This window comes from Gorilla gorilla, chromosome 1 (genome assembly GCF_029281585.2).
Source record: "Gorilla gorilla gorilla isolate KB3781 chromosome 1, NHGRI_mGorGor1-v2.1_pri, whole genome shotgun sequence".
Taxonomy (NCBI): Eukaryota; Metazoa; Chordata; class Mammalia; order Primates; family Hominidae; genus Gorilla; species Gorilla gorilla.
In genome coordinates this window covers 207,273,841-207,291,110 of record NC_073224.2, presented here as the reverse complement: position 1 = coordinate 207,291,110, position 17,270 = coordinate 207,273,841, and the positions used below count along the sequence as shown (strand labels likewise).

Below are 17,270 nucleotides of genomic sequence, written 5' to 3'. Positions count from 1 at the left end.
TTTGGGGGGTTTTTTTTGTTTTGTTTTTTTAACAAACAGTCTCTCTCTGTCGTCCAGGCTGAGTGCAGTGGTGCGATCTCACTGCAACCTCCGCCTCCTGGGTTCAAGTGATTCTCCTGCCTCAGCCTCCTGAGTAGCTGGGATTACAGGTACCCGCCACCACACCAGCTAATTTTTGTTGTTGTTGTTGTTGTTGCTTTTTGAGACAGAATTTCACTCTTGTTACCCAGGCTGGAGTGCAATGGTGCAATCTCGGCTCACTGCAACCTCCACCTCCCAGGTTCAAGCGATTCTCCTGTCTCAGCCTCCCGAGTAGCTGGGATTACAGGCATGCACCACCACACCCGGCTAATTTTGTATTTTTTGTAGAGACGGGGTTTCACTACGTTGGCCAGGTTGGTCTCGAACTCCTGACCTCGTGATCCACCTGCCTCAGCCTCCCAAAGTGCTGGGATAATAGGCGTGAGCCACCATGCCCAGCCTAGTTTTGTTTTTTAAGGAAGTGATATCTCAGCCCAGGCGCAGTGGCTGGCGACTGTAATTCCAGCACTTTGGGAGGCCGAGGCTTATGGATCACGAGGTCAGGAGTTCAAGACCAGCTTGGCCAACGTGGTGAAACCCCATCTCTACTAAAAATACAAAAATTAGCTGGGCGTGGTGGTGTGTGCCTGTAGTCCCAGCTACTTGGAAGGCTGATGCAGTAGAATCGCTTGAACCCAGGAGGCGGAGGTTGCAGTGAGCCGAGATTGTGCTACTACTGCACTCCAGCCTGGGTGACGAGCAAGACTCGTCTCAAAAAACATAAAAATAAATAAAAGTAAAAAAGTGATGCCTCTAGTCTTTAGTCCAAATTTATAATAAATTATTATATATTTTACTCAAGCTGGTAGATTCTTAGTTGTAAGGTTCATGGACTCAAAAAGTGGCTCAGTGATAAAAATCACTATGGTGGTTACCTTGTTTGAGGACATAGTATTGACTGGGAAGACACAGTTCATACCTTCTGGTAAGATGGGAATGTTTTATATTTTGACCTGGTGCATACATATATAAAAATTCATCAAGCTACGATGATTTGTGCACCTTTACTATATCATGTTATACCTCACGTTTGTTTTAATAATATTTATATGGAGAGAAGCCAACAAAATAGGAAGGCAGGTTGATACCTCAACCTTTCTTTTCTACTTCAGGTTGGCCTTTTTGCATAACAGCTTCAACACCTATTTATTTATTTTGTATTATATTACTATATATGTATTTTTTCAGACAGGGTCTTGCTCTGTTGCCCAGGCTGGAGTGCAGTGGTGTGATCACAGCTCACTGCAGCCGCAGCGTCCCAAGCAGCTAGGACTTATAGGCATGTGCCACCACAGTCAGCCCCTGAAATTTTTTTTTTTTTTTTTTTTGAGACAGAGTCTCGCTTTATCGCCCAGGCTGGAGTGTAGTGGCATGATCTCCGCTCACTGCAAGCTCTGCCTCCCAGGTTCACGCCATTCTCCTGCCTCAGGCTCCCGAGTAGCTGGGACTACAGGCGCCTGCCACCATGCCCAGCTAATTTTTTGTATTTTTAATAGAGACAGGGTTTCACGGTGTTAGCCAGGATGGTGTCAATCTCCTGACCTCATGATCCGCCTGCCTCGGCCTCGGCCTCTCAAAAGTGCTGCGATTACAGGCTTGAGCCACCACGCCTGGCCTTGAAATGTTTTTTAAATGCAATTTTCCATTTCTTTTTTTAACCCTGTCAATTTTTTTTTTTTTTTTTTCTTTTTTGAGATGGAGTCTCGCTCTGTTGCCCAGGCTGGTATGCAGTGGTGCGATCTCGGCTCACTGCAAGCTGCGCCTCCTGGGTTCACGCCATTCTCCTGCCTCCACGCCATTCTCCTGCCTCAGCCTCCCAAGTAGCTGGGACTACAGGCGCCCGTCACCACGCCCGGCTAATTTTTTTTGTATTTTTATCAGAGATGGGGTTTTACCGTGTTAGCCAGCATAGTCTTGATCTCCTGAACCCTGTCAAATTTAACAGTGAGGGATGTGTGCAACTTTGATAACACTGATGTTAATAAGTTCTGATAACCCAGTAACATTGGGCCTGCCCAATTTTCAATTTTGAATACGCTAAGTTCTTACTACTGTGGTTTTCTTTATGGTTTAGGAGGCCTACGTTTAATATATACTCAATACTGAAATAACCAATGTTATGTAGTGGTTACCCCTGGCTCTGTGGGCTTTGTGCCAGCTGTGGCTTTTCCTCCTTTGTTATTGGTGCCTCTTTTCTGGCAGCTATGCTTCTTTTTGTTTTTGTTTGTTTGTTTGTTTGTTTTTTGAGACAGAGTCTCACTCTGTCACCCAGACTGGAGTGTAGTGGTGCAATCTTGGTTCAGTGCAACCTCTGCCTCCCGGGTTCAAGCAATTCTCCTGCCTCAGTCTCCTGAGCAGCTGGGACTACAGGCACATGCCACCATGCCCAGCTAATTTTTGTATTTTTAGTAGAGATGGGGTTTCACCATATTGGCCATGCTGGTCTCAAACTCCTGAACTTGTGATCCACCCGTCTTGGCCTCCCAAAGTGCTGGGATTACAGGTGTGAGCCACCGTGCCCAGCCACTTTTTTGGGGGTGGGGTCATTGGCCTTTGCAGTTGTATATGTGCATATCTCAGAGATATGATGGGGGTTCAGTTCCCAATTACTGCAGTAAAGCAAATATATAAAGCAAACCACACAAATTTTTTGTATGTTTACACTATACTATAGTCTCCTAAATGTGCAATAGCATTATGTCTAAAAAACAATGTACATACCTTAATTTGAAAATACTTCATTGCTAAAAAAAAAAAATAATAATAATGCTGACACAGAGGCACCAACTGAACACATGTTGGGAAAATGCCACTAATAGACTTAGTGCAGGGTTGCTGTAACCTTCAATTGGGGAAAAAAACGTGTGTGACGCACAATAAAACGAGCTATGCCTGTACTTAGACTGAAGTTTCTTGAGGTACGTACCATATATGCCTTGTTTTTTCATAGATTGTAGATGCTTGTGGGCTGGAGTTATGGAAAAAATTAGGGATTTTTTTCTCCTTTAGAATCTATCTTGAATTTTTATTTTTAGGTTTTTAGCCTGTGTGAAACATTTTGCTTTTCAAAAGTTATTTTGAAGTTGAAAGTTATCTAATACGCCAGCCATACCACCCATGTATATCTTTGCTTTCTGAAAAGATGTTTGTCCTTCAAAGAATAACACTAGGCCCAGCCCAGTGGCTCTCTCCTGTAATCCCAGCACTTTGGGAGGCTGAAGCGGGTAGATTATCTGATGTCAGGAGTTCAAGACCAGTCTGGCCAACATGATGAAACCCCGTCTCTACTAAAAATGCAAAAATTATCTGGGCGTCATGGCACATGGCTGCAGTCCCAGCTACTTGGGGGGCTGAGGCAGGAGAATCGCTTGAACCCAGGAGGCAGAGGTTGCAGTGAGCCGAGATCGTGCCACTACACTCCAGTCTGGGTGACAGAGCAAGACCCTGTCTTAAAAAAAAAAAAGCACTGTGTAGCAATGCAATTGACAGAATATTTTTACTTATTTTTAAGTTACTCTCACAACTTCTTTGCTTTGTGGATAAGGTATTTGATGCTCAGAGAAACTGAAGGCCTTCCTTGAATCACCAAAGTAAGTAAGTGACAGAGCCACTTAGGGGCCTGGGTCTGACTCTTACTTTGGAACTTTTGCAACCGTACCATGCTGCCTTCTATTATTCTTTGATCATTAACTACCTTTATTTATGTATTGCTTTGCCAAGATTTACATAATCACACATTATATTGTTATATATACTATAATGGTACTTGAGAGAACTCTCTAAGTGCACATAGTAGTCATGTGTGAATAAAAAATGTTTTCATCTAGTTGTTGCCTACCTGGTTTATTTCAACCAGGGACTTTGGTTGGCATGTGTAAGTGGGTGTAGCAAAATGGAACTGGCTGCTGTGGCTCTGTTTTTCCTCACTGAAATAAAAGAAACACTGTAAGGAGAAGATAAACGGCATGATGATATTTCAGAACATTCATCCCAAGCTAGAGCTTCATACAAGCAATGCAAGAAGGGCACTTTAGTGTTTAGCACACTGTGTACTTAATATTCATTATAGTAGTAGCATTGGTTTTATTTATTCAGCATACTTATTTACACTTTGAAATTTGAAAACTTTATTATTTTTTTTGAGACGGAGTCTTGCTCTGTGGCCCAGGCTGGAGTGCAGTGGCACAATCTCGGTTCACTGCAACCTCTGCCTCCCAGGTTCAAGCAATTCTCCTGTCTCAGCCTCCCCAGTAGCTGGGGACTACAGGTGCCTGCCACGATGCCCAGCTAATTTTTGTATTTTTAGTAGAGACGGGGTTTTACCATATCGGTCAGGCTGGTCTCGATCTCCTGACCTCAGGTGATCTGCCCGCTTCAGCCTCCCAAAGTGCTGGGATTACAGGCGTGAGCCACTGCGCCTGGCTGAAAACTTTATTAAGATCTGTTTTTGAAGTATGTGGGCGAAGGATTACCCAGGTGCCGAGGCAAGAGACTGAAGGCACAAACTGTTTCAGTATAATAAAGAAAATAGTTAGAATAAGAATAGTTAAAATACAAAGTAGATATAGAGATGATCATGGACATTATCAATCATTAGTATAAACATTATTAATCACCAACTTTTAATATTACTCTTTGTTGTATTACTAATATAACCAAGGAATAACCGGCAGGTATAGGACGAGGTGCTGAAGGGACATTGTGAGAAGTGACCTAGAAGGCAAGAGGTGAGCCCTCTGTCACGCCCGCATAAGGGCCACTTGAGGGCTCCTTGACAAGTGGTAACACCATTGCCTGGGAAGGTACCCATTACTTAGCAGATCGTGAAAGGGAGCCTCCCTTCCCTTGGAGTCAGGGAACACTCTGCTCCACCAACCAGCTTCTTGTGGGAGGCTGGATATTATCCAGGCCTGCCCACAGTCATCCGGAGGCCTAAACCCCTCCTTGTGGTGCTGTGCTTCAGTGGTCATGCTCCTTGTCCACTTTCATGTTCCTCCCGTACTCCTGATTCCTCTTTGAAGTTCCTAGAAGATAGCAGTAGAAAAAATAGTGAAAGTCTTAAAGTCTTTGATCCTTCTGATAAGTGCATAGAAGAAAACGCTGACGTATGCTCCCTTCCCTCTCTGCTTCAGCTGCCTAAAAGGGAAGGGCCCCTGTCCCATGATCATGTGACTTGCTTGACCTTATCAATCACTTGGACGACTCATCCTCCTTACCCCGCCCCCTTGTCTTGTATGCAATAAATATCAGCACACCCAGCCATCTGGGGCCACTACCAGTCTCTGCGTCTTGGTGGTAGTGGTACCCCAGGCTCAGCTGTTTTCTCTTTATCTCTTTTGTCTTGTGTCTTTATTTCTTATGATCTCTCGTCTCCGCACACGGGGAGAACACCCGCTAAGCCCCGTAGGGCTGGACCCTACATCAGTAGAATTCTAGTTTTCCTTAATTTCAGACAGTAATATAATACAGCCATCCCTCAGAATCTGTGGGGAATTGTTTCCAAGACCTCCTTTGGATACCAAAATTCACAGATGCTGAAGTCTCTGATACAGCATGGCATAATGTTTGCACATAACCTATGCAGATCTTCTCATATACTTTAAAATGTCTCTAAATTACCTATAATACCTAATATAATGTAAATGTTATATAAATAGACTGTATTGTTCAGGGGATGATGATGAGGGGGAAATCTGTACATGTTCAATACATATGCAATGTTTTTCTGAATATTTTCAATTAATGGTTAGTTGAATTCATGGATAAAGAACCCACTGATATGGAGAGCTGACTGTATTTCTTATTAGTTATTTAACTACCTGGAGTCACAGGGGTAGGAAAGCACTTTATAGTGCTAGCAAATGTATAGATTACATCTAGTATTACGCCAGTTTGTTGCTAAGGAAAAAAAATCCTTGCCTGTGTTCTTACACTCTGGGTAACCTCTAGAGTAGCTCTTGTTTTGTCCTCATTTGCAATTAATTTATTTACAGAATTTGGAGGTTTTGGTTCAGTTAGTGGAAAAATTGAAATAGAAATCAAGATCAACCATGAAGGAGAAGTAAACAGGGCCCGTTATATGCCCCAGAACCCTTGTATCATCGCAACAAAGACTCCTTCCAGTGATGTTCTTGTCTTTGACTATACAAAACATCCTTCTAAACCAGGTACGTGCCCTTTTCTATTCAAATACAAATGAGTCACTATAGAAATACATGGTTCCACTCACTGTGAGTTTAATTGCATGTTACTCTGTGTAATTTAACATCTTGTGATTTGTATTGATATGTGTATATTTTTCTTCATTTTGCCTCCATGAAAAAATAATGCTTTTTTACATAGAACAAAATACTGGTGCTGTTTAAGCATTATCTATTTGGTCATAACGGTTCCTATATCATTTATAAATGTTAAGAGCTTTAGACATCTTGACCAAAATTCCATTATGCTCAGTAGGCCCAGAGAGCCAGTGGACTGGGTAGTCTTGATGTGTCTGTCACTTTGCAGATCCTTCTGGAGAGTGCAACCCAGACTTGCGTCTCCGTGGACATCAGAAGGAAGGCTATGGGCTTTCTTGGAACCCAAATCTCAGTGGGCACTTACTTAGTGCTTCAGATGACCACGTGTGTATCCTTCCCATTTTGAAGCAAATCTGGGCTAGTTACCAGTTGGTTTTTTTGGGGTGTGTGGGGAGGTGAGAATCTTCCTTTTATATAATGGTTAATTTTACATTTAAGACCATCTGCCTGTGGGACATCAGTGCCGTTCCAAAGGAGGGAAAAGTGGTAGATGCGAAGACCATCTTTACAGGGCATACGGCAGTAGTAGAAGATGTTTCCTGGCATCTACTCCATGAGTCTCTGTTTGGGTCAGTTGCTGATGATCAGAAACTTATGATGTGAGTAGAATCCATTCAGAGTTTTTTTCTAAATATCTTGTCTAAGTTTTATGTTTAGTCACCATTTCAAGGTTTTTTTCCTTTTTTTTTTTTTCCACTGAAGTTGGGATACTCGTTCAAACAATACTTCCAAACCAAGCCACTCAGTTGATGCTCACACTGCTGAAGTGAACTGCCTTTCTTTCAATCCTTATAGTGAGTTCATTCTTGCCACAGGATCAGCTGACAAGGTCAGTTTCGTTTATTTTAATAGAAAACATAATTTAATTTCTCTAGGTTTTTTTGAATTGCAGAGATATTTTACTTACAGTATTTTTTTTCTTAAAAAATTGATTACTCTTGCTTTTCTTTTTGTACATAGACTGTTGCCTTGTGGGATCTGAGAAATCTGAAACTTAAGTTGCATTCCTTTGAGTCACATAAGGATGAAATATTCCAGGTAAGAGAAACTAATGCTACTATTTTGTTTGTTTTAAGAAAAACCTGCTGGGCGCGGTCGCTCACGCCTGTAATCCCAGCACTTTGGGAGGCTGAAGCGGACGGATCACAAGGTCAGGAGATCGAAACCATGCTGGCTAACACGGTGAAACCCTGTCTCTACTAACTAAAAATATAAAAAATTAGCCGGGCATGGTGGCGGATGCCCGTAGTCCCAGCTACTCGGGAGGCTGAGGCAGGAGAATGGCATGAAACCCGGGAGGCAGAGGTTGCAGTGAGCCAAGATTGTGCCACTGCACTCTAGCCTGGGTGACAGAACGAGAGTCCCTCTCAAAAAAAAGGAAAAAAGAAAAACCTGGATGTATGAGTGGGCACACATGTGCTTTATGCCGTTGCTAAAAATAGAAATCTATATGCCTATGCTACTTTCTGTGGGAATTGTTTTTTCTTTGTTATTTCTATACTTTCTCAAACTGGTTATTGACCACTTACATTCTTCAGATATTAAGAAAACTAGGCCAGGTATGGTAGCTTATGCCTGTAATCCCAGCACTTTAGGAGGCTGAGATGGGTGGATTACTTGAGGCCAGGAGTTTGAGACCGGCCTGGCCAACCTTGTCTCTTTATTTTTTAATAAAAATTTACAAAGAAAGGAAAACTAGTGCCTGATTATTTTTTCAGCCTTGTTTCTGACACTTAGTGATCTCTTCCCTTCTTCCAATATATTCTTCATCCTTCATTACATGCCACATGTGTTGATTTCTCAGCCCAAGCCTCAACCTCTGGCTCCATATTTTCTACCTCATCAGTTTAAACCCATTTATGCCTAGTGTTCCATTATTGGAACGCTAAGCATGTGGGAGTTTATATCCTGCTCAAGGTTATCGCCCAGGTCTGATTGCAAAAATTAAAAAAAGAAATAATCATTGCACTATGTTCAAAGCTTGTTGCTAGGGCACTATGAGAGATTACGTTATGTAGCCTTTGCTATCAAAGAGCCCCCAATTTTTATTTATTTATTTATTTATTAATTTTTTTTTTTTTTTTTTTGAGACGGCATTTTGCTCTTGTTGGCCAGGCTGGAGTGCAATGGTGCAATCTCGGCTCACTGCAACTTCCACTTCCCAGGCTAAAGCGATTCTCCTGCCTCAGCCTCCCAAGTAGCTGGGATTACAGGCGTGCACCACCATGCCTGGCTAATTTTTGTATTTTTAGTAGAGACGGGGTTTCACCATATTGGCCAGTCTGGTCTCGAACTCCTGACCTCAGGTGATCCCACCTGCCTCAGCCTCCCAAAGTGCTGGGATTACAGGCGTAAGCCACCACGCCCAGCCGAGCCCAAAATTTTATAGTGAGGGAGGGCTTGTTTAGAAATTACTATAATAAAAGATTTTGTCAAGTGTTATGAACCTGAGGGTGGTAAAGATTAATTCTGGTGTGTGAAGGTGGCGTCTGAACTGGGCTTTAGGTGAGCCATACTCCTACATACTTAGTCTCTTATTTTCTACTTTTCAGCCCACCTTGGTGAACATTTTATCCTTACCCTATCTCTTTGCTTTGCTTGTGACGGTGTTCTTGCCTGGACAGAATCCAAATTCTTCCTTAATTGCTGGTCACTAATGCCCTCTTTTTCTGTACCTTAAGGCTAGCTAGCACTTTTACCATATTTGGTAACAAACTCTGATTATTTGATATATAGTAGTAAATTTTTTGTCTGACTCTTTAATAAAATTATTGCATGGGGTCATTTTTAATCAGACTTATATGTAATACAGAACTCATAGTAAATACTTGGGAACATAGTTATTGTATATGTCATCTGTACTTTAGTTCTTAGGTCAGAATTGGATTGCATTTGGGTAGAGGCCAGAATTAGCAAATAAGAATAGACAAGATGTAGGCCGGGCACGATGGCCCATGCCTGTAATCTCAGCACTTTGGGAGGCCGAGGCGGGTGAATCATGAGGTCAGGAGTTCGAGACCACCCTGACCAACATGGTGAAACCTCGTCTCTAATAAAAATACAAAAATTAGCCAGGCGTGGTGGTGCACGCCTGTAATCCCAGCTACTTAAGAGGCTGAGGCAGGAGAATCGCTTGAACATGGGAGGAGGAGATTACAGTGAACCTGAGATCACCCCACAAGAACAGACAAGATGTGATGTTTCCAAAGATAAAATGATGCTGGGCATATGGCACACACCTCCAGCTACGCAGGAGGTTGAGGCAGCGAGATCCCTTGAGCCCAAGAGTTCAAGTCCAGCCTAGAAGCAATATAGCGAGGCCTCATCTCTTTTTTTTCCTGATACCAGCCTAACCCCATCTCTACACAAATACAAAAATTAGCTGGCCGTGGTGGCGGACACCTGTAATCCCAGCTACCTGGGAGGCTGAGGTGGGAGAGTCGCTTGAACCTGGGAGGTGGAGGTTTCAGTGAGCTGAGATCCTGCCATTGTACTCCAGCCTGGGTGACAGAGCAAGACTTCCGTCTCAAGAAAAAGTGTGCAAGGGGGTGCTGTGGGAATGGAACAAAAGCTTATATCCTGGGTCTAGAAATGTCTAGTAATGGGTTGTTTTTGTAAAAAAATTTTTTTTGTTTTTCTTTTTGTTTGTTTTTGAGAGAGTCTGTCACCCAGGCTGGAGTGCAGTGGCACGATCTCAGCTCACTGCAACCTCTGCTTCCTGGGTTCAAGCAATCCTCCTGCCTCAGCCTCCTGAGTAGCTGGGATTACAGGCGCCTGCCACCACACCCAGCTAATTTTTGTATTTTTACTAGAGACAGTGTTTCACCATGTTGGTTAGGCTGGTCTTGAACTCCTGACCTCATGTGATCCACCCGCCTCCCAAAGTGCTGAGATTACAGGCGTGAGCCAACCGCGCCTGCCCATAAAATAAATTCTTTAGCTCTTAATTTTAACTGTAACGTGTATAATACCTTGACTTCCTCTTCCCTTTTATTTACAAAATTTTTAAATTGTTAAATATTTTGTGAATTTTTTCCCTTTATTTTCTAATTCATGGCTTTGCTCTTTTCTTCATTCCTATGTGTAGGTTCAGTGGTCACCTCACAATGAGACTATTTTAGCTTCCAGTGGTACTGATCGCAGACTGAATGTCTGGGATTTAAGGTAATTCTTGTATTCATTCCTCTCTCTACATAATTATTTCCTTTATTTACACTTTGCAAAGGTAGTTACTAAGGGTAAATCTGTTTTAACTTTTAAAATTATGCTTTTGTACTAGTAAAATTGGAGAGGAACAATCCCCGGAAGATGCAGAAGACGGGCCACCAGAGTTGTTGGTATGTTAAAAGCATTGGACAGTACTGAAATAGTCTGTAATTTAATGTCCTCTATCTGCATTTCACCTCTTTGTTTTCTTCCCTCTTTCAGTTTATTCATGGTGGTCATACTGCCAAGATATCTGATTTCTCCTGGAATCCCAATGAACCTTGGGTGATTTGTTCTGTATCAGAAGACAATATCATGCAAGTGTGGCAAATGGTAAGGGTTTAGTCATTTATTTTGGGGAGGTGAAATAAGTGAGACATAGAATCAATTTACATTTGTATATTTTATGATTACAGCTACCATCTCTGTTTGTTTTACTCCCAGGTGTGATTTTAAGACTTGTCTATACATTATCATTTTCAGCTGCCTGCTCTTGACCGTATTTGGTCATACCACTGGTATTTTAAACTCTGCTAAACAAAACTGACCCTCTCTCCCACTTCTCCTTTTCCCTCTCCTCCTCCTTTCTTTCTTTTTGTATGACTCCAACATTTTCCTAGCTAACCAGACTTGAAAACTCAATAATTTTCCATGTCTGTTTACCTCTAGTTCTAGTTCACTTCCAGATTTCATACCATCTATCTGCGGTGTTTCTCCCATCTTTCCTTATCATCTTAAAAGTACAAATTTACATACCCAAAGGAGGTATATCATATCACAGCATCAAATACTACTATTTCTCCATGAAAGCTGTCTAGATTTCAAAAATGTTCCCTATCTCTACCTCAAAGAATGTGAACACCCTCCTTAAATTTTCTCTCTTTTTTTTTTTTTTTTTTTTTTTTTTTTTTTTTTTTTTTTGAGATGGTCTCTCACTTTTTCACCCAGGCTGGAGTGCAATGGTGCAATCTCGGCTCACTGCAACTTCCACCTCCCAGGTTCGATCGATTCTCCTGCCTCAGCCTTCTGAGTAGCTGGGACTATACGTGCGTACCACCATGCCTGGCTAATTTTTTTGTATTTTCAGTAGAGACGGTTTCACTATGTTGGCCAGGCTGGTCTCAAACTCCTGACCTTGTGATCCGCCCACCTCGACCTCCCAGAGTGCTGGGATTGCAGGCGTGAGCCACCGTGCCTGGCCTCTTAAATTTTCAAAGCACTTCAATTTAATAAAAATAACTGTGGTGTCTCATACATTAATATTTTTAAAATAGTTATATTCGGCCGAGCACGTTGGCTCACGCCTGTAATCCCAGTACTCTGGGAGGCCGAGGCGGGTGGATCACGAGGTCAGGAGATCGAGACCATCCTGGCTAACACGGTGAAACCCCATCTGTACTAAAAATACAAAAAAAATTAGCCGGGCGTGGTGGCGGGCACCTGTAGTCCCAGCTCCTCGGGAGGCTGAGGCAGGAAAATGGCGTGAACCCGGGAGGCGGAGCTTGCATTGAGCCAAGATTGTGTCACTGCACTCTGGCCTGGGCAACAGAGCGAGACTCCGTCTCAATTAAAATACATATATATATATATTCTGGAGATAGGTGGTGGTTATGGTTAATGCAATGTGAGTGTACTTAATGCCACTGAACTGTACACTTAAAATGGCTAAGCTGATAAATTTTATGTTGTATGGAGTTTGCGACAATTTGGAGGTGGAAGACAATTTCTTGCTCTGTTGTTCAGGCTACATTGCAGGGGTGCGATTACAGCTCACTGCAGCCTCCAATTCCCGAGCTCAAAGACATCCTCCTACCTCAGCCTCCCTAGTAACTGGGACCACAGGTGTGCATCACCAGCCCTGGTTAATTTTTAAAATTTTTTGTAGAGATGGGGTTTGCCATGTTGGCCAGTCTGGTCTTGAACTTGTGAGCTCAAGCGATTTGCCCACCTCCCAGAGTGCTGGGATTACACGTGTGAGGCTGCCCCCCCCCCCCCCCCGCTTTTTTTTTTTTAAAGAAGTGCGTAACTTGGTGGTTGTCTGGTAAAGGAAAAGAATTCAGAAGAAACTTGGTGTCTCTCAGAGTAGATCCAGTACCAGGAATTAAGTTCCAGGGAATAGTTTTTGACTCATCATGAGGAGAGGGAGGATGTTTTCATTAGTACTTTCTTAAAATGCAATAGCACTATTTTTTCTTATTTTTTATTTCTTTATTTAAAAAAAATTTTTTTTTTTCTGAGACAGAGTCTCACTCCCTCACCCAGGCTGGAGTTCAGTAGAGCAATCTCAGCTCACTGCAACCTCTGCCTCCCAGGTTCAAGCAGTTCTCCTGCCTCAGCCTGCTGAGTAGCTAGGATTACAGGCATGCACCACCATGCCCGGCTAGTTTTTTTTGTTTTTTTTTTTGTTTTTTATTTAGTAGAGATGGGGTTTCACCATGTTGGTCAGTGTGGTCTCGATCTCCTGACCTCATGATCCGCCCTCTTTGGCCTCCCAAAGTACTGGAATTACAGACGTGAGCCACCGTGCCCGGCATTTTTATTTTTGAGACGGAGTTTTGTTCTTGTTTTCCAGCCTGGAGTGCAATGGTGCAATCTTGGCTCTCTGCAACCTCCGCCTCCTGGGTTCAAGTGATTCTCCTGCCTCAGCCTCCGGAGTAGCTGGGATTACAGGCATGCGCCACCACGCCTGGCTAAATTTTTGTAATTTTTTTTAGAGACTGGGTTTCTCCATGTTGGTCAGGCTGGCCTCGAACTCCTGACCTCAGGTGATCTGCCTGCCTCGGCCTCCCAAAGTGCTGGAATTACAGGCGTGAGCCACCGCGCCTGGCGCAATAGCACTATTAATTGAAGACAGAAATAAAATAAGTTTGTGACCTGCCAGATTAACAGATTGTACTACATCCATACTTTTTTTTTCTTTTACCTCCAAATACCATCACAACATCCATACTTCGTAATATTACTTATCAAAAAGAAGGATGGGCCAGGTGCGGTGGCTCACGCCTGTACTCCCAGCACTTTGGGAGGCCGAGGCAGGTGGATCACAAGATCAGGAGATTGAGACCATCCTGGCTAACACGGTGAAACCCGACTCTACTAAAAATACAAAAAAATTAGCCGGGCATGGTGGCGGGCGCCTGTAGTCCCAGCTACTCGGGAGGCTGAGGCAGGAGAATGGCGTGAACCCGGGAGGCAGGACTTGCAGTGAGCCGAGATCGTGCCACTGCACTCTAGCCTGGGTGACAGGGCGAGACTCTGTCTCAAAAAAAATAATAAAAATAAATTTAAAAAGTACGATTAGGGGCTGTGCTCAGTGTGGCTCACACCTGTAATCCAAATACTTTGGGAAGCCAAGGCCGGAAGATCACTTGAGCCCAGAAGTTCTAGACTAGCCTGGGCAATAAAGTGAGACCGTGTCTCTACCAAAAAAAAATTAGCCAGGCTTGGTGGTACGTGCCTGTGATCCCAGCTACTTGGGAGGCCGAGGCAGGAGGATACCTTGAATCCAGCGGGTAGAGGCTGCTGTGAGACATGGTGGCATGTGCCTTTAGTACCTGCTCTTTGGGAGGCCGTGACAGAAGGATCCCTTGAGGCCAGGAGTTTGAGGCTACAGTGGGCTGTGATCACACCACTGCACTCCAGCCTAGATGACATAGCGAGACCCTGTCTCTAAAGGAAGAAAAGAAAGAAGTACGGTTAGGGTTATAAGATATTCATGACATGCTGTTAAAGGGGAAGCGCAGACTGAAGAATAGCATAATGGTATTCCTCATTAAAATTTTGTGTATCTAGTCTATATTTAGAAAGCTGATTACTGGCCAGGTGTGGTGGCCTGTAATTCCAACACTTTGGGAGGCCGAGGTGGGCAGATCACCTGAGGTCAGTAGTTTGAGACCAGCCTGGTCAACATAGTGAAACCCCGTCTCTACTAAAAAATAAATACAAAAATTAGCCAGGCATGGTGGTGGGCGCCTGTAATCCCAGCTACTTGGGAGGCTGAGGCAGGAGACTTGCTTGAACCCAGGAGGCGGAGGAGTTGCGGTGAGCCAAGATCGCACCATTGCACTCGAATATGGGCAACAAGAGCAAAACTCCATCTCAAAAAAAAAAAAAAGAAAAAGAAAAGCTGTTTGCTAAAATGTGCTTGGTACCTAGTTCTTGGTTTAGACCTTTCTGTATTATAATTTTTTTACGAAAAAGATGTGTAACTTGAAAACAGAAAATTCACCTCACTCTCTTTGTAATAAATCCCTTCAATATTAATACAGAAACTTAATAGCTGGGCGTGGTGGCACGTACCTGTAGTCCCAGTTCCTTGGGAGGCTGAAGTGGGAGGCTAGCATGATCCCAGGAGGCAGAGGTTGCAGTGAGCTAAGATGGCGCCACTGCACTCCAGCCTGGGTGACAGAGCGAGACCCTGTCTCAAAAAAAAAATACTGAAGAATTCAAGGTTAAACTAGATCCCTGCAAGGCCATCACCTCCATTCCAAGTTGTTACTTTATATTTGGTGTTTTTAGCATTGTAATAGAGTAAGTAAATATTTGGTCTTTGTCCCAGTTCTTGGCACAGAGCTCCCCAAAAACACTCGGAGTTTGCAGAGTGCTAGGAGTGTCTTGGTCGTTCCTAGTGATCCACTTTGGACCACACCTGAGTTTGTTCTACTGTGAGGTGACTTTGGTGGGGCCCCTAGATGGCCTCATAGTTGGTTTAGTCAGAAAGGCTAATCACTTGATTTGAGGGTTAAAACTTGTCGGCCCACTTGCCAACCTTGGGGTTGCAGGGCCAGAGATTGAACTCTGTAAAAACTCCTAATTTGATGTGCTTCTGGGTTGGTGAACAACTCGACATACTGGGTGGGTAGCATGCCCAGAGACTTGATGGAAACTCTGCAGTCCCTCCCCACCTTGCCCTATGCATCTCTTCCATGTGGTTCCTCAGCTGCATCCTTTATTTAAAAAACAAAAAACAAAAAAACAAAAAACAGTAATAGTAAAAAGCTTTCTTGGGTTCTGTGAGTCATTCCATCAAATTATCAGACCTGAGGAGGCAGTAGTGGGAACCCTGAAATTTGTAGTCGAGTGGGATAGAAGTGTGCAGGTAGCCTGGGACCAGCGAATTGCAATTGGCTTCTGAAGTAAGGACAGTCTTCTCCAAAGCTGACTTCAGATAGTGTCAGAATAGGATTGAGTTTTTGTACACCCAGTTGGTGTCCTAAGAAAGGGTACCCCACATTTGGTGTTAGAAGTAACGTCAGAAAGCATCACACAATTGTATGTATTCTTTTCTCTGGGGTCAGATCACAAGCTCTTTCAAGGTAAGACTATCCTGTCCTCTGCAGTACCTATCATAGTGATATGTGCATGGTAGGTGCTAAGAGAAGTAAATTTTGCTCCTGTGAAAGTGGTTCCTGTATTTTAAGATTATGCCGTTGGATACAGGTATTCTGTCAAGCAGTAGAAGTAGAGTTTATTCTATACAAGAACAGTTTTTCTCTTCAATATATAGAGATTCGGAACATGTTGTTTTGGAAGTTTTAAGTGTGCAGTTCAGCAGTCTTCAGTGTATTTACAGTTGTGCAACCATCAACCACAGTCAATTCGAGAACATTTTCATCATCTGAAAAAGAAACCCTGTACCCATTAGCCATCATTTCCTATTTTTCTCGTAGTCCCCCAGCCCTAGGCAGCCACCAAGCTATGGATTTGCCTATTTTGGACCCCTGTTTTTTTTAGACGAAGTCTTGCCCCCCAGGCTGGAGTGCAGTGGTGTGATCTCGGCTCACTGCAACCTCCGCCTCCTGGGTTCAAGCGATTCTCCTGCCTTAGCCTCCCAAATAGCTGGGATTACAGGCGCCTGTCACCACACCTGGCTAATTTTTATATTTTTAGTAGAGACAGCATTTCACCATGTTGGCCAGGCTGGTCTCAAACTCCTGACCTCAGGTGATACGCCTGCCTTGGCCTCCCAAAATGCTGGGATTACAGGCGTGAGCCACCACACCTGGCCTGGACACCTTATATAAATAAAATCCTAAAGTATGTGACAGCTTTTTTTTTTTTTTTTTTGGCACACAGTCTTGCTTTGCCACCCAGGCTGGAGTGCAGTTGTGCAATCTTGGCTCACTACAACCACCACCTCCCAGGTTCAATCAATTCTTATGCCTCAGCCTCCCAAGTAGCTGGGACCACAGGTGTGCACCCCCACACGTGGCTGATTTTTGTATTTGTAGTAGAGATGCAGTTTCGCCTTGTTGGTCAGGCTAGTCTCAAACTCATGACCTCAAGTGATCCGTCTGCCTCAGCCTCCCAAGTGCTGGGATTACAGGTGTGAGCCACCACACCTGGCCTGACTGGCTTTTTTATGCCAAATAATATTCCATCATATGGATTGGATATATCGTGTATCCATTTTAGTAGTTGATGGATATTTGGATTGTTTTTACTTGTTGGCTATTATTAATAATGTCTGGTTAGGCTGGGCACAGTGGCTTACTCCTATAATCCTAGCACTTTGAGAGGCCGAGGTGGGCAGATCACCTGAGATCAGGAGTTCGAGACCAGCCTGGCCAACATGGTGAAACCCCATCTCTATTAAAAATACAAAAATTAGCCAGGCTTAGTGGCATGTGCCTGTAATCGTAGCTACTCTGGAGGCTGAGGCAGGAGAATTGCTTGAACCTGGGA

The 17,270-nt window shown here is 43.5% G+C and overlaps 1 protein-coding gene across 2 annotated transcripts in view; it reads left to right on the top strand.

Annotated features, from left to right (window-relative positions):
- Window positions 1-17,270, top strand: part of RBBP4 (RB binding protein 4, chromatin remodeling factor) — a 29,748-nt gene that overhangs the window by 11,047 nt on the left and 1,431 nt on the right. For both annotated transcript variants that reach the window (XM_019014687.4, XM_063700673.1), the window contains exons 4-11: window positions 6,075-6,248; window positions 6,589-6,704; window positions 6,819-6,979; window positions 7,083-7,209; window positions 7,341-7,418; window positions 10,468-10,544; window positions 10,660-10,717; window positions 10,809-10,919. In XM_019014687.4, the coding sequence (XP_018870232.1) occupies window positions 6,075-6,248; window positions 6,589-6,704; window positions 6,819-6,979; window positions 7,083-7,209; window positions 7,341-7,418; window positions 10,468-10,544; window positions 10,660-10,717; window positions 10,809-10,919 (902 nt within the window). The remainder of the gene's footprint in view (window positions 1-6,074; window positions 6,249-6,588; window positions 6,705-6,818; window positions 6,980-7,082; window positions 7,210-7,340; window positions 7,419-10,467; window positions 10,545-10,659; window positions 10,718-10,808; window positions 10,920-17,270) is intronic.